This window comes from Carcharodon carcharias, chromosome 7 (genome assembly GCF_017639515.1).
Source record: "Carcharodon carcharias isolate sCarCar2 chromosome 7, sCarCar2.pri, whole genome shotgun sequence".
Taxonomy (NCBI): domain Eukaryota; kingdom Metazoa; phylum Chordata; class Chondrichthyes; order Lamniformes; family Lamnidae; genus Carcharodon; species Carcharodon carcharias.
Window position 1 is genome coordinate 7,209,936 of NC_054473.1, and position 23,161 is coordinate 7,233,096.

The window sequence follows — 23,161 nt, forward strand, 5'->3', positions numbered from 1 at the left end:
AGGAGGTAGAATAGTTGCATACTGAAATTTAAATGAATGCCTTGGCTCAATTTGTATTTTCATCGTGTGCGCGTGTGGGTTTTTTAGACAAAGTCTGTCCTCTGCTGTTGAAGTTCTCACTAAGTGTTTATCGACTGTTCACTGTATGTGTGATCCATGTTCTGTGTTGTGTGAGGCGAGGTAAATGTTTTCGAAATGGCCTTGTCTGAGTGACCAGTCAACATTTACACTGTTTCAACTGGGCAATTTCCATCTTCCTTGCTAAGCTGTGGCTTGGCTAGTGGCCGGCTGCTTCCTGGTGGCACTTTGTCTAGCAGGCAGTTCAGTCCAAAGAGCCTTCAAAGCCCAGACCAATCCTGTTCCCAGTTCGCCCATCTCCTGACTTCCTCTTTCTCCCCTTAAACTTGAGAGCACTTGAGCCCAACTGTACCCTCACAGTTGCTCACTGGATAAACTGACTGACATGCCAAGAGAAATTTGCAGGGCTATGAGGAAAGACCAGAGAGAAGTGGGACTAATCTTTCAAAGAGCCGGCACAGTTATGATGGGCTGAATGGCCTCCTGAGTTCTATGATTCCAAGAGTTGAAATTGGTCATTTTTAATTGCAAAAGAATTCTTTTGGAATCTTATTGCACATGAAAGGATGGGTTTTGGGAGGTTAGATGTCATGTTTAGAAGAAATAACCATTGAGTACTGTATTTTAAAGTAAATCCAATAACACAATTACATAACTCTCTTTAATATATTCCTTTATAAATAATGTGCTTTTTAAAATATAACTGTAGCCTTTCATATCTTTCACTGCAGGGCCTGAATTACTGTTAACAAACAGGTATATTCAAATCCCCACCGGGGCAGTTTGAGAATTTGTCCTTGAAGCTGTTGATTGACAATAAAAACCCATCTGGCTCACTTTGTGTCCCTTTCAGGAAGGAAAGCTGCCTCCTTACCTGATCTGGGCCTATATGTGACTCCAGTCCCTAGTTAACATGGTTGATGCCTAGCGCACCCTCTGAAGCCATTCAGCTTGTATCAAACCCACCACCAGCATTTCCAGAAGGTGGCCCAGCACCACCACCTCAGGGCAGCTGGAGACGGGGCAAGCAATACCACAGCCACCACGTACTGAGAACGGAACAGAATTAGTCAAATTTAAATGGATGAGTCATTCTGGTTAACTTGGAGTGTTGGATTTGACTCTCCAGCCTTATAACCACCACATTGACTTGTGCGTTTTTACTTTTGAGATCTCATTAACTGAATGTACCCCAAAAGTCATTTCTTGCCCGAGTAGAGCTTTTATTTGTATTGGAACCCGGCTTCGCCCTTTGTATAAATATTTGATGAGCAGCCTGTTCTTCCGCTGTAAACCAGGGCAGCAGAACCAGAAGCCAGAGCTCATTAACAGTTGAAAGCTTGTGGAATTCTTTTTGTTCCCATCTCCTTGTCTGCCTCAGCTCTTTTTCTGAAATCCTCATCCATGCTTTCGTGTTGAATTTCCTCCAAGAATGTGAGGGTCGATGAGAGGATGCCGGGGAGATTTACCAGAGCAGTTCTGAGGATGAGGGATTTTCGTTACAGGGTTAGGCTAGAGAAGCTGGGTGTTGCTCCAGGGAGATTTGATTGAGGTGTACAAGATTAAGACAAGTTGGGATAAAGTGGACAAGGAGAAGCTGTTCCCATTGGCTGGTACAGGGACTACAGACACAGATTTTAGATCTTGAGCAAGCGATGTAGAGGAGCAGGGTGCGAGGAAGCATTTGTTTACACAGCCAGTGGTAATGACCTAGAACTTACCGACTGAGGGTGATGGAAGCGGAGACGATGAATGATTTGAAAAGGAAACTGGATGGGCACTTGAGGGAAGTAAACTTACAGGGTTATGGAGATAGAGCAGGGGAATGGGACTGACTGGATTGCTTTACAGAGAGCCGGCATGGACTTGATGGCCAAATGGCTTCCTTCTGTGCCAAAATGACTATGGCTCAATGTCCTGTCTCTGCAACCTCCTCCAGCACTATAGCCTTCCAGGATCTTTGTGCACCTCCAATACTGACCTCTTATGCCTCCCAATTTTCATTCCTGCCCTTTGGAGGCTGTGCCTTCAGCTGCCTTGGCCCTAAACTGTGGATTTCCCTTTATAAACTGCTCAATTTATCTCTCCCTGCTTTAAAGCACTTATTAAAACCTACCTCGTTGACCAAAGTTTTTAGTCAACTGTTCTATTTAACTCCTTATGTGGCTCAATGTCAGATTCTGTCTGATTTATGCACCTGTGAACTGCTTGGATCATTTCACTATGTTCAAGGCGCTATATAAATGCAAGTTATTGTATACCCCACTGCAGCTTTATCTGAAGCATTTGAGACACAGAGGGTAAGGGAGTGGGTTCCTAAGTAACAAATATTCTCAACATGACACAAGTCCAGACTTCTAATATGACATTTTTTGTATGGGTTGAACTTGGATAAATGGTGTTATGTTCATGTGTTGTGAATAATCGAGGATAGTGGTGTTTGAAATGATTTTAATACTGAATCTGTTTCCCATAATGGTGCTTAACGAGCCGAGGATGGGCTTGGGTCTGGTTGCTGGGGTTTAGGATATCCTTAACCATTTCTCAGTGCCCCCTAGCAATGAATTTTGAACTTTGGAGTCAGGCCAGGCAGGATTTGGCAAACATTATCCTACATCGGATATATTGCCTTATTGGGCCCCTTGTAGAAACCAGTGTTGTGCAGTACATCAATCACGTGGCTAAATTGGGAACCTAGACATGACAAATTGCAGTCCAGAGTAGAAAATAAAAGAACTGATGATAGGCATCATTGATCATGTGAACTCAATTGTCACATTTGCACAGGGTGTGATCTTTAACCTATTTGTGCGTGTGTTGGTTAAATACAGGAAAAGCAGAGTGTGCGGGTGTGTTTATTGATCATTTTGGCTGCTTTACTCCCTTGGCCACTGAATGTTGAGGTGGTTCAGTAAATATCCACATGGGAAGTACAATGATCAGGATTGTGTTTGAGGCATTTTGTACTAAAATTAACGAATGAGGTTGAAATGGTGTCATTTGTGGAATGTCAGTGGTTTCTCTTGGACAGCACTGGGTTATATGAAATATTTTGTTTTGTATCACTGCTCTTTATTTCCAATGCCCCGTCAAGCTCTGGACAGATTGAGCTCTCTGACATAGTGCTGGTGCACGTAAACCTGAAAGGAAGCAGTCTCCCTCCATGGACTGTGTTCAGTTAGCTAATCTCTGCCATCGTCAAGTGAGGGGCTGCAGTTGATATCAACTGGACCCTAACTGGAATCAGATAAAAGGCTTGCCCCCTCCCCCTTCCAGTCTGATTTTAATGAGAAGATGTGTAGACATGGCTGAGGATTGAACTGAGCTTGCCTTTGATGCTTTCTCCGGCTAAGTAGTCCACCAACACCATGTGCCTGGAATTGCATGTTAAGAATGGCTACTCAGGTTGGACATAATATGACAAATAGTGCCCCCCCCCCCCCCAACTTCCCGGCCAAAAAAGAGTCCATAATCCACGAGGATTCCAACCCTTCAGGACACAAAAAATAAAATGGCTCCAATACCGAATTGATTTCTTTTCCAACTGAAAGATTTTGGCTATTGCGAGCAGTGAGAACAAAGCTGTCTCTTTATCAGGGCTGTTTCTACCACAGAGGTGGTCACTTTAGCATTGTGACCGACAGTGAAGGAGATGGTTCCATCTTTCAGTTCTGATTAAGAGAAGCTGCAGACTCTGAAATATGTGGAGCTGCCTCTACAGGTGTCCTCGGTACCTCCAGTGAGATTTGAAATTCAAAGTTTTATTGAAACAAAGCAAAAATAAGATGCAATATTGCTGGTGTATCTCTGACCATTTTAATGTCTGTCTATAGCTACACACTTGCTGGCTGCCTGATGTAAATGCTCATTGTATTAACCAATAATATTGAATATTGGTACATGTGTTTTTGGATCAACTAATTACTTGTGTTTTTATATATATAAAAATCAGCTGCCTTTCCAGCAGAAATCCCTTACTGTGAATTATGCAAATCTGTCAGGAAATTGGATTTGTTTTTATTCTCATTTTAAACACAATTGTCAAACTATTGTGCCAATATTTTGAACCTAATTTTTGCATTAACTCTTTCTCGTGAATCTTGGAATTTTTGTGCCAACCTGTCAAAATGTTTCAAGGATTCATCTTGGCTTTTTAATTGAGAGCATGGGAGTTTGGTAATCTGGGTATAGGAGTGTTTAAAATGCAAGGACTTTATTTCTACATAAGGTCCTCAGATTGAGACTCAGATTTATCTGACAATGTGGCGGGACTGAGTTTCACCTCCCCAGTTATTGTCTGCTCAGCCTATCTATCTATAGCCAGCATGACGCCAACTCTTCAGCATCCGCCTGAGTAGAATCTAGAGATGGAAGGGGTGCATGGGTAGAGTGGGGAGTGTAAATTTTCCAACCTCCCGAGCAAAATCAATTACTGACCACCTTATCCTCCAGGAGTCGGTGGGAGCACACCGTTGAAGGGGGAGAGAATTTGCAGGGCTATGGGGAAAGAGCAGGTGGAGAGAGATAAATTGGATAACTCAAAAAGCCAGCACAGGCACAATGGGCTCAATGGCCTCCTGTGCTGTCAGGTGCAATGAAGTTTAACTACTGGCTTGAATTACTATTGCTCATAAGGCAGTAGCTGAATGTTTGCCCCAACTGAAAGGTGGAGTTACTGTAGTAATCTTGATGTGCAATATTCTTGGGCCTACAGAGGGGAAGATTTCCTCAAATATTAACCCACAGAGCTTTTTTTATTGGCTATTTTCCTAACAAATATTGTCTTCAGAGACCATTTCAGAATGCGACACCAATGGGTTGAGGTTTTCTACCTTAGTACCCCAGTGGTAAGGCATTCATTATGGTTGAGGCCATGATGGGCAGTTGCTAAGTGAAGGCCAGGTGCTTTCTGCAGGAAGAAGCTGTTGAAAAGCTGGAAGAGCAACAATTCTATTTTTAATAAGGAGAGTTAAGGGTTAGGAAAAGGCTCCCGGTCCCAAAAATACCTGTCTGCCTCTCTCCTTGCAGAGACATGCATCATCATACTCTCCAAGTCCCTCCCTGGAATGTGAAATCAATCTTCCTTTGTGAAGAGCAGATTGGGTTTACATCCAATACCTTACATTGTGGTGAATTAACCTGCGCAGCAGGTGAAGGGCTGCAGCATATCTAGTGCAAATGGCTGACAGTCTAATATGGGCATCATGCCATGAGGGTCACTGTACAAATAGGTGACTTTCAGTGTCACATCCGTAAGTAGAGTCTGCGCAGTACCGTCAAATTGTCTATTATTAATTGGCATCTATGCATCTTTTTTTTGGAAAGTACACCAGGCTGCATTTCCTGTGAGAAGGGGTTGGAGGTATCTTAACAAGTGACAAGATGTTATTGTGAGAGGCACCTTGGGACCTTGTTACCTGTGGAGAGTCAGGGAAATGATACCCAGAGATTCGAAGATGGTCTCATGGAGATAGTTTGTTTGGCAAGTGGTTTTCTGGGATGAAAAAGGTTGTATGTGTTTTAGATTTTTAAAACGGTGGGGTGAGGGAGGGCAAGGAATTGGGCAATTGATTTATATATTTTTAACCTTTTCAAACTTAAAGATTTTCACACACCAAATTGAAAGCTAGGAATGAGTGATTTTGATATTTTGATCTGTTTGTATGTTTTACATTAATTTTCCAAATGACACTCCTGACTCTGAAGCGTACTGTGATTTTCACTGTTGGAGTTTACAGTGCGGACGGGAGTTATTTAAATAATAAAAACATTTTCAACAATTTGATAATATGAGTCTTTTTACATTTGTGTCTCGGATCGCTTGTTAAATTTTTGAGAAACCTTATAAAGGGGCAGTGTCTCCTCCCTTCCCATGAGTGCAGATTCTCAATGGAGAATGGGCTCCAAGGATGCTGGCTACCTTGCACTACCACATTCATGTGCGATAGTAGGATGGCAGCAGGCTCTTTGACCTCAGGGCATTGCAGTTGAGCTGGTCCATTACATTCATTGTGATCAGGAGAAGGAACCCAGACAATTTTTTTTTTCTAGTCTTCCTAACCTAAAGTCCATTGAGGCTAACCAGTGTACCACTTGTTTTCCCCTGCACTCTGTCACTGGCTGTAGCTGTCGCTGGCCAGGCCAGCATATAATTACCCTTGAGAAGGCAGCGGTGAACCACCACCTTCAATCGCAGCAGCTTTGATTTTAAAATTCTCGCCCTTGTTTTCAAATGTTTCAGGGCCTCGCTCACTCCCTCCCTATCTATTTAATCTTCCCCAGCCCTTTGAGATCTCGGCGGTCCTCCAACTGTGGCCACATCAGAGTCCCCAATTTTAATCGCTCCGCCATTGGTGGCCGTGCTTCCACTTGCCTGGGTCCCAACCTCTGGAATTCTCTCCCTAAACCCCTCTGCCTCTCTCTACCTCGCTTATGGTCAACTTCACTAATATCTCTGTGACTCGGTGTCAGATTTTGTTTGATACTGCTCCTGTGAAGAGCATTGGGATGTTTTACTCTATTACAAAGGTGCTACATAAATACAACTTGCCAGTATTGTTGGTGTAGGTACACCCACAGTGCTGATAGGAAGTTTCAGGATTCTGACCCAGCGACAGTGAAGGAACGGTGATCTGTTTCCAAGTCAGGATGGTGAGTGGCTTGAGGGGAGCTTTCAGGTGGTAGCATTCCCATGTGTCTGCTGCCCTTATCCTTCTAGGTGATCATGGCCACAGATTTGGAAGATGCTGTCAGAGGTTTGGATGCTATAATGCATCTTGTATATGGTACACACTGCAGCTATGGTGTGCAGATTGTGAAAGGAGTGGATATTAAAGACTCACTCCCATACTCTATAATATCCCACCCTGTGTAATCCACTGTCCAGTTTGCTGCTGTGCTCTTCAATGTCCTTTTTTTGCAAGTTTGATTTTGGAGGGTTGTTAGTTGCTGCATTTCCAGCTCTTGATTCAAGGTCATTGAAAGGCTTCAGAAAAAGCTTGGAAATCTCTATGGCAACCGGTGTTGCCTAGGCCCTAGAGAGAACAGGGCTGGAGGCTCTGTTAATTAGCTAAGAAGTTTCAGTCTCAGTCTACTTGTTTACATTTTGCACACAGACCAAAGTCCTCCTGATCACAACTCCTAGCCATGTTGGATCATGCAATAACAATAACAATGCATCTTTGCCTCTGATTCACTGTAAACAGACATGGCCTGCTGCAATGTTCCAGTGAAGCTCAACGCAAACTGGAGGAACAACACCTCATCTTCCGACTAGGCACTTTACAGCCTTCCGGACTGAATATTGAGTTCAACAACTTCAGATCATGAACTCTCTCCTCCATCCCCACCCCCTTTCCGATCCCCCTTTTTCCAATAATTTATAAATTTTTTAAATATATTTTTCTTTTCCCACCTATTTCCATTATTTTTAAATGTATTTCCATCCATTGTTTTATCTCCACCTTTTAGCCTATTTCGATCCCTTCCCCCCCCCCACCCACCTTCACTAGGGCTATCTGTTACTTGCTCGTCCTGCTTTCTACCCTTAATGTCACCATTAGTACATTCCATAGCTAATATCACAGCTGTCAACACCCCTTTGTCCTTTTGTCTATGACATCTTTGGCAATTTCTTCTTTGCCTCCACCTATCACTGGCCCCCTATCCAGCTCTACCTGTCCCACCTCCCCCCCTTCAACCAGCTTAAATGTCACCTCATTTCTATATTTCCTTAGTTCTGATTAAGTCATAAGGACTCGAAACTTTAACTGTGTTCCTCTCCGCAGATGCTGTCAGACCTGCTGAGTTTTTCCAGCTATTTTTGTTTTTGTTTCAGATTTCCAGCATCCATGGTATTTTCCTTTTATTTTATTATACTGGCCTTGTCTGTTGTGGCACAAAGCCTACCATTAGCATTCCTGAGAATGTTGAATTACAAGGACAGGTTGCGTGGACTGGACTTGTATTCTCTTGAATATAGGAGATTAAGGGGTGATCTAATTGAGGTGTTTAAGATGGTTAAAAAATTCGATAGGGTAGATAGGCTCCTTAGACAGCACCTTCCAAACCCACTACCACCTAGAAGGACAAGGGCAGCAGACACATGGGAACACCACCACCTGGAAGTTCCCCTCCAAGTCTCTCACCATCCTGACTTGGAAATATATCACCGTTCCTTCACTGTCGCTGGGTCAAAATCCTGGAACTCCCTCCCTAACAGCACTGTGGGTGTACCTACACCACATGGACTGCAGCAGTTCAAGAAGGCAGCTCACCACCACCTTCTCAAGGGCAATTAGGGATGGGCAATAAATGCTGGGCCAGCCAGCGACGCCCACATCCTGTAAATGAATTTGTTAAAAGATAGAGATCGGAAGAGCCCAAAACAAGGGGCACTAACCTTAAAATGAGAGCCAGTTTATTCTGAGGTGATGTCAGGAAGCACTTCCTCACAGTCAAGTAAGTGCAAATCTGCAACACTCTCCCCACAAAAAGCTGCTGAGGCTGGAGGGTCAATTGAAAATTTCAGAACTGAATTTGCTAGATTTTTTTTAGATAATGCAATTAAGGGTAATGTAGCCAAGACAGGTGGATGGAGTAGAGATACTGATCAGCCATTACAAATATCAAAGTTAATTAATTTAGGTAATTAGCATATTGTTACAAGAGGCCATCCTCATTAGAACGTGGAAATTGTGTTTGGGACTGAATGACAGAACAGGGATGAGGGGCTGAATGGCCTCCTGCTCCGATGTTCTTAAATCCAGTGTAAGTGTCACACCCAGTGCACCAGTTTTGCTGGACTTGCTCTGGGGATATTGTAAAATTCGGTAAAACCTGGGGAGTGATGTGAGTGAGGTGTGGCAGATGTGAGGCGGGAAGATTTTATGTGAGCACTAACGCCGGTGCCAACACCCAGAGACATTGCTGCCCTCCGGCTCCCATCCAGACTGGCATGTGCCATCTGACAACTGGAGGCCACAGACAGGAACCACAGGGTTGATCCCTGGCCGTCAGATTACTGGCAAGGGAGGGGGGGTGGGGGACGGACGGACAGGGGGCAATTGCAAATAAGGGAGAGGGGGGGAACAATAGCATTCCTTAGCAGTTTATCAAGAAACATGAAAGAAATCTAAAGACTCACCCACCTGTGCCTCCTCTAGGAGTCAAGCCCCCTTCCGGCAGGTCTGTATAGGTGCGATGGGTAAGGATGAATCTATCATCACTCCCTCGCTCAAGGTTAAAATTGCAATCTGGCCCCCTTGGCATCAAAGGGCCACATTTTGTATATTTAAATGATCCTGCTGCCATTTTGACCAACAGATCATGTTAAGTTCAGGACCCAGTGGATTGGAGAGTGTTAAATCACAGCCCACCCACTGCCCACCAGATTCCACCCAGACCTGGTTTCTGTCAGGCTGACCTTGGATGAGTTAAAATCAGGCCCAACTTGTCAATTCGACTTCAAAATTGCAGTAGCCTTTCAAAGAATAAAAGAAACTGGTAAGTAGCAAATGAAAGTTATCAACACTGTGAAATCTTTTAGAGGAGCATGTTTAGAGTTAGTGAAGAAATTTTAGCTTGCCCTGAACTCAGACGAGTGTCTAATTCGAAACAGAATTCCTCCTACACTCAATAGGATTTATTTGGTTAATAAAATACTTAAAATATTTGTGCATAATTACCTTGTTAATGATTTACTCAATGACTTACCCGGACACTCATTACTACTTGCAGCGTGATAGAGTTAGAGAGTCATTACAACACCAAAGGGGCCATTTGACCCATTGAATCCATGCAAACTCTAGGCAGAGCAATCCAGTCACTCCCATTTCCCCGCTCTATCTCCCGAGCCCTGCAAGTTTATTTTCCATAATCGCCCTTTCCTTTTGAAATCACTGATCACCTCTGCTTTTACCACCCCGTTGGCAACAAATTCAGATCACGACCACTCGCTGCATAAAAAATGTTCCTCATGTGACCTCCTGCATTTCTTGCCCAAAGCCTTAAATCTGTGTCCCCTAGTCCTCGTACAATCAGCCAATGGAAACTGCTTTTCTTTCTCTACCTTATCTAAATCTGTCTTCATCTTGTCCACCTCGATCAAATCTCCCCTCAATCTCCTTCACTCCAAGGAGAACAACCCCAACTTCTCCAACCGAACCTTGTAACTAAAATCCCCCATCATGGAATCACACTGTGCAGAAGAGGCCCTTCAGCCCATCGAGTCTGCACCGACACGTGAGAAACACCTGACCTACCTACCTAACCCCATTTACCAGCACTCGGCCCATAGCCTTGAATGTTATGACGTGCCAAGTGCTCATCCAGGTACTTTTTAAAGGATGTGAGGCAACCCGCCTCCACCACCCTCCCAGGCAGCGCATTCCAGACCGTCACCACCCTCTGGGTAAAAAGGTTTTTCCTCACATCCCCCCCTAAACCTCCTGCCCCTCATCTTGAACTTATGTCCCTTCGTGACTGACCCTTCAACTAAGGGGAACAGCTGCTCCCTATCCACCCTGTCCATGCTCCTCATAATCTTGTACACCTCGATCAGGTCGCCCCTCAGTCTTCTCTGCTCCAATGAAAACAACCCAAGTCTATCCAACCTCTCTTCATAACTTAAATGTTTCATCCCAGGCAACATCCTGGTGAATCTTCTCTGCACCCCCTCCAGTGCAATCACATCCTTCCTATAATGTGGCGACCAGAACTGCACACAGTACTCCAGCTGTGGCCTCACCAAGGTTCTATACAACTCCACCATGACCTCCCTACTTTTGTAATCTATGCCTCGATTGATAAAGGCAAGTATCCCATATGCCTTTTTCACCACAACACTAACATGCCCCTCCACCTTCAGAGATCTATAGACACACACGCTAAGGTCCCTTTGTTCCTCAGAACTTCCTAGTGTCATGCCATTCATTAAATACTTCCTTGTCAAATTACTCCTTCCAAAGTATATCACCTCATAATTCTCAGGGTTAGATTCCATCTGCCACTTATCTGCCCATTTGACCATCCCGTCTATATCTTCCTGTAGCCCAAGACACTCAACCTCACTGTTAACCACCCGGCCAATCTTTGTGTCATCCGCAAACTTACTAATCCTACCCCCCCACATAGTTATCTATGAAGTTTATATAAATGACGAATAATAGGGGACCCAGCACAGATTCCTGTGGTATGACACTGGCTTCCAGTCACTAAAGCAGCCTTCTGTCATCACCCTCTGTCTCCTACAACTAAGTCAATTTTGAATCCACCTTATCAAATTACCCTGTATCCCATGTGCATTTGCCTTCTTTATAAGTCTCCCATGTGGGACCTTGTCAAAGGCTTTGCTGAAATCCATATAAACTACATCAACTGCACTACCCTCATCTACACACCTGGTCACCCCCTCAAAACATTCAATCACATTTGTTAGGCATGACCTCCCTCTGACAAAGCCATGCTGAGTATCCCTGATCAAACCTTGCCTCTCCAAGTGGAGATAGATTCTCTCCTTCAGAATTTTCTCCAATAGTTTCCCTACCACTGACGTAGTTCCCTGACTTATCTCTATAACCCTTCTTAAATAGTGGAACCACATTAGCTGTTCTCCAGTCCTTTGGCACCTCTCCCGTGGCCAGAGAGGAATTAAAAATTTGGGTCAGAGCCCCTGTGATCTCCTCCCTTGCCTCCCTCAGCAGTCTGGGACACAAATCATCCAGACCTGGAGATTTGTCCACTTTTAAGCCTGCCAACACCTCCAATACCTTGTCACTCCCTATATCAATTTGCTCAAGAACCTCACAGTCTCTCTCCCCGAGTTCCATACCTTCATCCTCATTCTCTTGGGTGAAGATGAAGGTGAAGTACTTGTTCAACAATATCCCTGGACCCATTCTGATAAATCTCCTCTGCACCCTCTCAAGGACCCTCACATCCTTCCTAAAGTGTGGTGACCAGAAATGGACACAATAATCTAATTGGGGCCTAACCAGAGCTTTATAAAGGTTCAGCACAACCTCCCCATTCTTTTGTACTCAATTCCTCTATTTATGAAGCGCAGGATCCCATATGCTTTGCTAACCTCTCTCTAAATATGTCCTGCTCCCTTCGAAGATCGATGCACATGAACCCTCAGGTCCCTCTGCCCCTGCACACTGTTTGGAACATTTCATTACATACCTCTCTCCATTCCTCATGCCAAAATACATAGAAACATAGAAAATAGGAGCAGGACTAGGTCATTCAGCCCTTTCAGCCTGCTCCGCCATTTAATATGATCATGGCTGATCCTCTATCTCAATGCTGTACTCCCACTCTCTCCCCATACCCCTTGACTCCTTCAGAGTCCAGAAATCTATCAATTTCCGTCTTAAATATATTCAGTGATTTGGCCTCCACAGCCTCTGTGGTAGAGAATTCCACAGGTTCACCACCCTCTGAGTGAAGAGGTTTCTCCTCATCTCAGTCCTAAATGGTCGACCCCATATCCTGAAACTGTGACCCCTTGTTCTAGACCCCCCCAGCCAGAGGAAACATCATCCCTATCAGGATTTTATACATTTAAATGAGATCCTCTCTCATTCTTCTAAACTCCAGTGAATACAGGCCTAGTCAATCCAATCTCTCTTCATACGACAATCCAGCCATCCCAGGAATCAGTCTGGTGAACCTTCGCTGCACTCCCTCGATGTCAAGTGTATCTTTTCTTAGGTAAGGAGACCAAAACTGTACACAATACTCCAGGTGTGGTCTCACCAAGGCCCTGTACAGCTACAGTAAGACATCCTTGCTCCTGTACTCAAGTCCCCTCACTCTTCCCTATATTAAATTCAACCTGCCGTTTGCCTGCTCATTTTACTAGACTATCTATGCCTTGTTGCATTATCCTCACTGTTCTTTACCCCTCCAAGTTTGGCAAATTTTAAAATTTTACCCTGTATTCCAATATCCAAGTCATTTATTTATATATATATATATATATATATATATATATATATATATATACATATACCGATTAAACAGCAATCCAAACAGTTATGCTTTGTGCACCATTCTCCAGTCTGAAAAACAACCATTTACCACGACTCATTGTTTTCTGACCTTAAGTCAACTTTTATCCAGGTTGACGCTGACCCTCCTATTCCATGAGCCTTGATTTTGTTAACCAGGCTTCTATATCTTAGACAAAAACAAAAACAGAATTACCTGGAAAAACTCAGCAGGTCTGGCAGCATCGGCGGAGAAGAAAAGAGTTGACGTTTCGAGTCCTCATGACCCTTCGACAGAACTTGAGTTCGAGTCCAAGAAAGAGTTGAAATATAAGCTGGTTTAAGGTGTGTATGTGGGGGGGCGGAGAGAGAGAGAGAGGTGGGGGGGGGGGTGTGGTTGTAGGGACAAACAAGCAGTGATAGAAGCAGATCATCAAAAGATGTCAACGACAATCGTACAAAACACATAGGTGTTAAAGTTAAAGTTGGTGATATTATCTAAACGAATGTGCTAATTAAGAATGGATGGTAGGGCACTCAAGGTATAGCTCTAGTGGGGGTGTTTTTTTTTAAAATAATGGAAATAGGTGGGAAAAGGAAAATCTTTATAATTTTTTGGAAAAAAAAGGAAGGGGGAAACAGAAAGGGGGTGGGGATGGGGGAGGGAGCTCACGACCTAAAGTTGTTGAATTCAATATCCAGTCCGGAAGGCTGTAAAGTGCCTAGTCGGAAGATGAGGTGTTGTTCCTCCAGTTTGCGTTGGGCTTCACTGGAACAATGCAGCAAGCCAAGGACAGACATTTGGGCAAGAGAGCAGGGTGGAGTGTTAAAATGGCAAGCGACAGGGAGGTTTGGGTCATTCTTGCGGACAGACCGCAGGTGTTCTGCAAAGCGGTCGCCCAGTTTACGTTTGGTCTCTCCAATGTAGAGGAGACCACATTGGGAGCAACGAATGCAGTAGACTAAGTTGGGGGAAATGCAAGTGAAATGCTGCTTCACTTGAAAGGAGTGTTTGGGTCCTTGGACGGTGAGGAGAGAGGTAGTGAAGGGGCAGGTATTGCATCTTTTGCGTGGGCATGGGGTGGTGCCATAGGAGCGGGTTGAGGAGTAGGGGGTGATGGAGGAGTTGACCAGGGTGTCCCGGAGGGAGCGATCCCTACGGAATGCCGATAGGGGGGGTGAAGGGAAGATGTGTTTGGTGGTGGCATCATGCTGGAGTTGGCGGAAATGGCGGAGGATGATCCTTTGAATGCGGAGGCTGGTGGGGTGATAAGTGAGGACAAGGGGGACCCTATCATGTTTCTGGGAGGGAGGAGAAGGCGTGAGGGCGGATGCGCGGGAGATGGGCCGGACACGGTTGAGGGCCTTGTCAACGACCGTGGGTGGAAAACCTCGGTTAAGGAAGAAGGAGGACATGTCAGAGGAACTGTTTTTGAAGGTAGCATCATCGGAACAGATGCGACGGAGACGAAGGAACTGAGAGAATGGGATGGAGTCCTTACAGGAAGCGGGGTGTGAGGAGCTGTAGTCGAGATAGCTGTGGGAGTCGGTGGGTTTGTAATGGATATTGGTGGACAGTCTATCACCAGAGATTGAGAAAGAGAGGTCAAGGAAGGGAAGGGAAGTGTCAGAGATGGACCACGTGAAAATGATGGAGGGGTGGAGATTGGAAGCAAAATTAATAAATTTTTCCAAGTCCCGACGAGAGCATGAAGCGGCACCGAAATAATCATCGATGTACCGGAGAAAGAGTTGTGGAAGGGGGCCGGATTAGGACTGGAACAAGGACTGGAACTATATCTTAGTTTGTGAAACATTGCCTTAAAATCTCATAGACAACATCAGCCACATTCTCTTCATCAACCTTCTCTATTACTTCATCAAAAAATTCAATCTGATTAGTCGGGCACGATCTGCCTTTTATAAATCCGAGCTGATTCTCCTTAATTAATTCAAAACTCTCCAAGCGTCTGTTGATTTTCTTTTCCCTGATTATTGTTTCTAGGACATTACCCACCACTGATGTTAAACTGACCAGCCTGTAGTCACTCAGGCTTTCCTTACATCCTTTCTTCAATAAGGGTGTCACATTTGTCATTCTCCAATCCTCTGGCCGCTCCCCTGTATCTAGGGAAGGTTGGAAGATTAAGGCGAGTCCTTCCACTATCTCCACCCCCATTTCCCTTAGCAACCTGGGGTGCAAGCATCAATATCTGGGGGTTACCATTGACCAGAAACTGAACTGGACTAGCCATATAAATACTGTGGCTACAAGAGCAGGTCAGAGGCTGGGAATCCTGGGGTGAGTAACTCACCTCCTGACTCCCCAAAGCCTGTCCACCATCTACAAGGCACAAGTCAGGAGTGTGATGGAATACTCCCCACTTGCCTGGATGAGTGCAGCTCCCACAACACTCAAGAAGCTTGACACCATCCAGGACAAAGCAGCCTGCTTGATTGGCACCCCATCCACAAACATTCACTCCCTCCACCATCAACACACAGTAGCAGCAATGTGTACCATCTACAAGATGCGCTGCAGGAGTTCACCAAGACTCCTTAGACAGCACCTTCCAAACCCACGACCACTACCATCTAGAAGGACAAGGGCAGCAGATAGATGGGGACACCACCACCTGGAAGTTCCCCTCCAAGCCACTCACCATCCTGACTTGGAAATATATCGGCCGTTCCTTCACTGTCGCTGGGTCAAAATCCTGGAACTCCCTCCCTAACAGCACTGTGGGTGTACCTACACCACATGGACTGCAGCGGTTCAAGAAGGCAGCTCGCCAGCACCTTCTCAAGGGCAACTAGGGATGGGCAATAAATGCTGGCCCAGCCAGCGAAGCCCACATCCCATGAATGAATTTTAAAAAGCCATCGGGATTTGGTAATTTATTGACCCCGAACATAGCCAGCTTTCTCAGGACCACCTCCCTTTCAATTTTCACACGATCCATTGCTTCCACCATCTCTGTTTCTACCAATGTTTTGTCAGATTCCACTTCCTCAGTAAACACTGATACAAAGAGCTCATTACATATTCCAGCCTTACTCTGCACTTCCAAGCACTTATCACCCTCCTTGTCCCTAATAGCACTCACCCGGACTCCTATACTGTGCTTACTATTTACATGCTACGAGATAATTTTTGGATTCCCTTTTATGTTAACTCCCATTCTATTCTCATATTTTCTCGTTACTAGTTTTATTTTCCTCTTCACTTTCCCTCTCAGCTTATTGTATTTAACCTGTTCTTGCTTGGAGGTGTGCCCAACAGGCCTATGTGGTGCAACTAGTGTGTGTTTGAAGAGAGTTAGCATGCTTCCTGCTTTGTGAGTGTTAAGTGTGCTTCTCCTTCTCCCCCCATACTGTTGGCTAGCAGCAACGCGATAAAGAGAGCCAAGTGAGACCGTTGTTCACCTCCTTGTGGAGCCAAATGAGACCATTGTTCACCTCCTTGTGGAATGTACCTTTGCAAAGAAGGTCTGGAGAGAGATGCAGTGGTTTCTGTTGAGGTTCATCCCAAGCAGTTCTGTGACAGAGGACTCTGTGCTCTACGGGCTGTTCCCAGAGACACACACTGAGACAAACATCAACTGCAGCTGGAGGGTCATCAGCTCGGTGAAAGACACTCTTTGGTCTGCCCGAAACTTGTTGGTCTTCCAATGCAAAGAGTTGTCCCCGACCGAGTGTTGCAGACTGGCACATTCCAAGGTTCAGGACTACGTGCTGAGGGACGCACTAAAGCTTGGGGCAGCTGCCGCAAAGGCGCAGTGGGGAAGGGTCACTGTCTAAGACCTTTCTGCCATAGTGCACCGAGGGACTGGGAACTGTATAGACCCCTCGGGCTGTACAGCTCACAATGAATGTACGTAGTGAATACTAAATGTATCATAATTATATTGAAGCACCTCAGAGTGTGACATGATGTGTGTCAATAACTCCAATCCCATTGCACCGTCAGACTGTCTGTACTGACCATATTGAAATGACTGTAATATCCATTAATTGTATTGAAGCGCCTCGTGGTCCATGTGTAAAAGTTGAATCTGATTGCACTTTTTCTGATGGCCATTTGGAAATGTTTTGTAATGTTCTTCCAGATATTTTATGAATAAAGTATATTTTCCAAAAAAAAAAGAGAGCCAGATATGCAAGTCTCTCCCTGTCAGTACAGAGACTCACCATCGGTAAATCCTGAGCCAAGCTCCCTCAGGCCAACACACGGACACTGGGTGGCCTCAGGCTAAAGCTTCAGAGGAACTTGGAGGATATCAATCGATGTTTGAATTATTTAAAGTTTCTCAACATCACCTCACTATCTTACACATCTCTGGGATTTCCCTGCAGAAATGGTCCCCCATCTCCCTCTTGGAGGCCTGTACTTAGTACTGTAGGTATAACGTGTTTTGCTTCTCAACTCTAACCTTAAGGACATCCTCTCTTTTCGATACTACAATGTCTTTCCTGATCAGCACTGCTACCTCATCTCCTTTTGTTCCTTCCCTAGTTGTGAGTTTTTAGGATGCCTGACTGTAGAAGCCTGAAGCGGGCTCAGGCCTGGTCTAAATAACCTGAGGGGTAACCGAGGTCTCAATGTTGCTTACCCTTCCACATGAATGGTTGCGGGCCGGCCTACAGCTCTGGTAGTGATCCTCAGCTGGTAGGTGCTGAGTAAGAGAGGGGTGGGAGCAGGACAGGGTGTGGGAGGGGCAATTCCACAGCTCTCTCCACAGCTGTCTATACGTCCAGTGAAATCTATCGGAACCAGTCCCCAGGCAGTGGGGCAGAAATGAACCTTACCACCTCTATTCTTTGGGAAGAGCATGGCCTGATCCACACAGACCCTCAATTTGGTAAAGAAAGGCTTGAATTGCGCACCTCAAAGTGGTTCCCAGCCAGTGAGGTATTTATTTGAAGTGTAGTCACTGTTGTAATGTCAGAAATGCTGCAGTCAATTTGTGCACAGCAAGCTCCCACAGACAGCAGTGTGCCTGATCATCTGGTTAGTGGTGTTCAGTGGGGGATAAATATTGGTCTCAGGACGCCAGAGGGAGCTCCCCTCTTTGTTTTTGAATATTGCTCATGGAATCTCCTAAGTGTACCTGAGAGGGCAGACAGGGTGGTAGCTAACATTTCCTCCAAAAAACTGCATGTCCAACAATGCAGCATCCTGTCAGTCCCAGCCGTGGGAGCGCTCAGCTGGATGATGGGTCTCAAGCCTTCGACTTTCTGACTGAGGGGGTCAGAGTGGGGACCCACCCGAATGTGTTCCTGAGACACCCAAAGCCTTGGTACGGTAAAGAATTGATCAAACAGCCTGTCCCCCCTCACACAGGAAGGGAGTTACTTGGGACAAGGTACCAGAGGTGACCCAATCAAGAGAGATCAGTTTGTGTAGGGGAGGGGCTCTGTGTAGATGTAAAGGAACCGGGGAGATAAAGGTCAAGACCCATTCATTCCCACACTCGGAGTGAGTAAGAGCAGTTGACACTAGATAGTGCTGTTCAACTGGTAGAACAAGTAAATGATTAACTAGGAATGAGGAAACTGCAGTAATTTACGCCCCATAGCCTCACTTGATTGTCTCACTGCATAAAAACCAGGTTCAGCAGGTGATTCTGCCTCTGATATTGGCGAACTTTCCAACTCCATTAGACCCCGGTTCCCCCCAAAGAGCAAACATAACTGCCACTTGTCTGAATTTCTATCTTGCCTTCAGGACATAAAGCAGCGACTGAGAGAGCAGCTGTCAGAGCCAACATTCACTCCATTGTGAAACCTGTGGAAATCAGAACCCTTTGGATGTCAGGTAATAGAATAACAATATATAGAGCTGATTTCAGAGCTGGACTGACCCCTGGTTGCTGCTATTCTTCATATAGCAAGAGTTCTACACATCACCTGAAAAATTAATTATTGGGAAGGGAGAGTCGCTGACTGGGCCAGAATTTATTGCCCATCCCTAATTGCCCTTGAGAAGGTGGGGGTGAGCTGCCTTCTTGAACCGCTGCAGTCCATGTGGTGTAGGTACACCCACAGTGCTGTTAGGGAGGGAGTTCCAGGATTTTGACCCAGCGACAGTGAAGGAACGGCGATATATTTCCAAGTCAGGATGGTGAGTGGCTTGGAGGAGAACTTCCAGGTGGTGGTGTTCCCATCTATCTGCTGCCCTTGTCCTTCTAGCTGGTAGTGGTCATGGGCTTGGAAGGTGCTGTCGAAGGAGCCTTGGTGAATTCTGGTAGTGCATCTTGCAGATGGCACACACTGCTGCTACTGTGTGTCGGTGATGGAGAGAGTGAATGTTTAAGCTGGTGAACTGGGTGCCGATTAAATGGGCTGCTTTGTCCTGGATGGTGTCAAGCTTGAGTGTTGCTGGAGCTGCGCTCATCCAGGCAGGAGGAGGGTATTCCATCACACTCCCACCTGATCCACTTTTATGCTCGTCACTCTATGAAGTCTGATGTCAAGCTTTATTAAGCCATTATGGAACCCAGAACAAGGACAATGATCGGACACTGATTATAGCAATAGAAGGAATTTTACTCTGTATCTATCCCCGTGTTGTAACTGCCCTGGGAGTGTTTGATGGAGACAGTGTAGAGGGAACTTTACTCTGTATCTAACCCCGTGCTGTACCTGTCATGGGAGCGTTTGATGGGGACAGTGTAGAGGGAGCTTTACTCTGTATCTAACCCCGTGCTGTACCTGTCGTGGGAGTGTTTGATGGGGACAGTGTAGAGGGAGCTTTACTCTGTATCTAACCCCGTGCTGCCCTGCAGTGCTAAGGGGATTAAACCCATTACCTTCCTGTTCTGTGTCTCAGGTCACACACTCAAGGAAACAAATCTCTTGAATTCAAATGTTGAAAATATTTCTTCATATATTTGCTGATTGTTTTGTGTCCCACCTTGAACCTGCAGAGGACGGACATGGACCCCTTGCCAGCTCAGTCCACCATTGACAAGGATGAGGAAGAAAAGGAATTGTGCCACTCCAGGCCCATCACTGATTCGGGCACAATGCTCTTCATTTGTGTGTTGCCAACACAACAACCTCACGATGGCCATAGCGAGGTTGTCACGGTGGAATTGCCGGTCCACAGCACCGTGAGAAACCTGCGGTTATTGATCTGGATGAAGGCAATTAGTGCAAGTACGAAGCCTTCCTTCTACCAATTGTCCAATCCTGACTCCTATCAGCTGTTATACAAGAAAGAGTCCACTTGGTTTGAGATTTATGAGAACCAGCAGTTTCTGCTGACTCTGGACTTGGTGAAGTACTGGAAGAGTTTGGGTTCCAAGAAAGTTCAGGTTTATTTGAAACAGAGACCAAAGGAGACAAAAGAAGATGTCGAATTCCGGAAGCAATTGGCCTATCTGATTGGGTATGATATACGGAGTATCAACACCCACCAGTCGGGTGAGCTGGCCTCTGCTCGGAGGAAGCTAACTGCGGCTCGAAAGACCGAGATGCACAATCGGAACAATCGGGATTATGCAATGGAAATCTGGCTGGCTTCGAGCCCTCTTCCCAACACCCTCAAGAGCCAAATCAGCAAAGAGCTGGTGGTCACCATCTACTATAATGGTGCCAGTCATAAAATGAAGGTGGGCATTTATGACACACCAGACATGATCATTAACTCCTACGCACAGAAGATGGGCGAGAAACGATTGCCAATGGAAGTTAACGATGGTAGCTTAGTCCTAAAGGTCTGCGGAAGAGAAGAGTACATCACGGGAAACTGGTCACTGGTTGACTTCATCTGGGTCAGGCGCTGCATCAAGAATAAAGAGGAGCTCCGACTGGCATTGGTGCCCTCTCCATCCCTTGCAGACGATGAAGTTAATATTGAGGACTGGCCTTTGGTTGACCAATGCACAGGGCTCACTGTCACCCATGACAAACTGACTCTAAGAGGCAAAGATATTGAGCAGATTCAGGCCCTGTCACTCTGGGATTGCAGTCACTACTTTCGTGTCAAGATTGTGGGTTTGGACATTCCAATTTTACCGAGCAAAAGCCTCCCTAATGTATATGTGGAGGCAGCTGTGCATCACGCAGCTAAGGTTCTTTCTTCCACAAAGTCTCAACCGATGCCTCTCACTGAAGAGATTTTGTGGAATGCTTGGCTCGATTTTGACATCTTGGTGAAGAACCTTCCCCAGGGATCGAGGTTGAGTTTGTCTGTGTACGGACTGGACTCGGACATCTCTGCCTCAAAAGATGGGAAATCCACCCTGCAGAACACTAAAGATGGAGACCTGTACAGAGGTAGAACCAAGCTGCTCTACTTTGTCAATCTCCTTCTGATTGACCACCAATCGGTCCTTCAGCAAGGCGAGCACATCCTTCATATGTGGCCTTACTCAAGTCGTGAGGAAAATCTTATAACTCATGAGGTGGACAAACGCTCATCTAAGACTAACCCAGATATCGAGAGCTCTACAGCAATCTGTATCCTGTTGGACACGTACAATTACCCAGTGGTGTTACCAAGCGGCAGGAAGTCAAGGTCCAGTTGGATTGACCACTCGTCAGAAGATGAGAACACTCCAACAAAAAAGGATGTGAAGCATGAAGAGACTCCGGCCTCCCAGAGCGTTTCTCAGAAGGATATACTGAAACGATTCACAGAGCAGTGTGGCCAATACAGTCTCTCACTGCCCAAGTTCCTCAGCACAGTCCAGTGGGGTGATCTCAAAGCAGTGGAGGAGGTCCACTGGCTCTTTGAACACTGGAATCCTCTGGAACTGGATATTTCCACTGCACTGGAACTCCTCAGCATTAATATTGCTGATGAGAAAGTCAGGACTTTATCTGTTAAACGCCTGGAAGAGTTAGACAATGAACACCTGTTGAGATACCTCCTGCAGCTCGTACAGGTGACACCAGTTTCTCTTTTATACTTCTCTTTCCTCAGTGCTCAGGGACTTGTGCTAGGAAATGGCTCCAGGAGTAAGGATATAAAACCATAAGAAATATGAGCAGGAGGAGACCATTCAGCCACTCAAGCCTGTTCTATCACTCAATATGATCATGTCTGAGCTTTGACCTGGTCTCTACTTTCCTGCCCCATTCCCCCATATCGTCTGATTCCCTTAGAAACCAAAAACCTTTTGATCTCAAACTTGACCATATTCAACAACCGAGCATGCACAGCTCTCTGCGTTGGGTAAATGTTGGGAAGACTGAAGCCATTGTTTTTGGTCCCTGCTCTGAACTCCATTCCCTAGCTATCGACTCCATCCCTCTCCCTGTCAACAGTCTGAGATTAAGGCACCTTGGGATCACATTTGATCCTGAGCTCAGCTTCTGATCTCAGATTCAGGCCATCATTAAGACCACCTATTTCCACCTCCATAATCTAGCCCGACTGGGCTTCTGTCTCTGCTCATCGACTGTTGAAACCCTCACCCATGCCTTCATTACCTCGAGACTCGACTATTCCCACTATTCCGACACTCCAGCCTGGTCTCCCACATTCTCCTTCCGGATCCGAGGTCATCCAAAACTCTGCCACCAGTGTCTTAACTCACACTAAGAGCCATCCACACATCCCCCCACTGTGCTCACTGACCCACACTGGCACCTGGTCAAACAACGACTTGACTTTAAAATTCTCACCCTTGGGATTGAATCACCCCTATGGCTTGGCCCTTCCCAATCTCTGTAATCTCCTCCAGTCCCACAACCCTCCGAGCTCTCTGCACTCCTCCAATTCTGGCTCCTTGACCATCCCAGATTTTAATCTCTCCTCCATTGCCTTCAGCTGCCTGGGCCCCGAGCTCTGGATTTCCCCAACTAAACCTCTCCGCCTCGCTCCCTCACTCTCCTCCTTTAAGACAGACAATGGCGGCATTCTATCTCGAAGGTGACGATTTGTACTGTGCTGTCAACTCTGTGTTAATTAAGCATTGTCCTCTTTGTCCCCCCCTCCCCTCCCTCGCCCTGGCCCATCACATGGGTCTAAAAAGGGCAGCTGATGGATCCACGTTGTGGATTCACACGAACCCCTGATCCAGGGGAAGGGGGGTAAATCTGCCTCCTCCCACCCCCACAACCCCCACCCCCACTGGCCA

The 23,161-nt window shown here is 45.8% G+C and overlaps 1 protein-coding gene across 2 annotated transcripts in view; it reads left to right on the forward strand.

The window, feature by feature from the left end:
* The first annotated feature begins 18,643 nt into the window (after positions 1 to 18,643).
* si:rp71-17i16.5 (phosphatidylinositol 4,5-bisphosphate 3-kinase catalytic subunit gamma isoform) overlaps positions 18,644 to 23,161 on the forward strand; it is a 37,778-nt gene continuing 33,260 nt past the window's right edge. Inside the window, exons 1-2 of one of the 2 annotated variants that reach the window (XM_041191140.1) lie at positions 18,644 to 18,888; positions 20,000 to 21,964. In XM_041191140.1, the coding sequence (XP_041047074.1) occupies positions 20,009 to 21,964 (1,956 nt within the window). In that variant the 5' untranslated portion in view covers positions 18,644 to 18,888; positions 20,000 to 20,008. The remainder of the gene's footprint in view (positions 18,889 to 19,999; positions 21,965 to 23,161) is intronic. The other variant, XM_041191139.1, reaches the window with a different exon arrangement.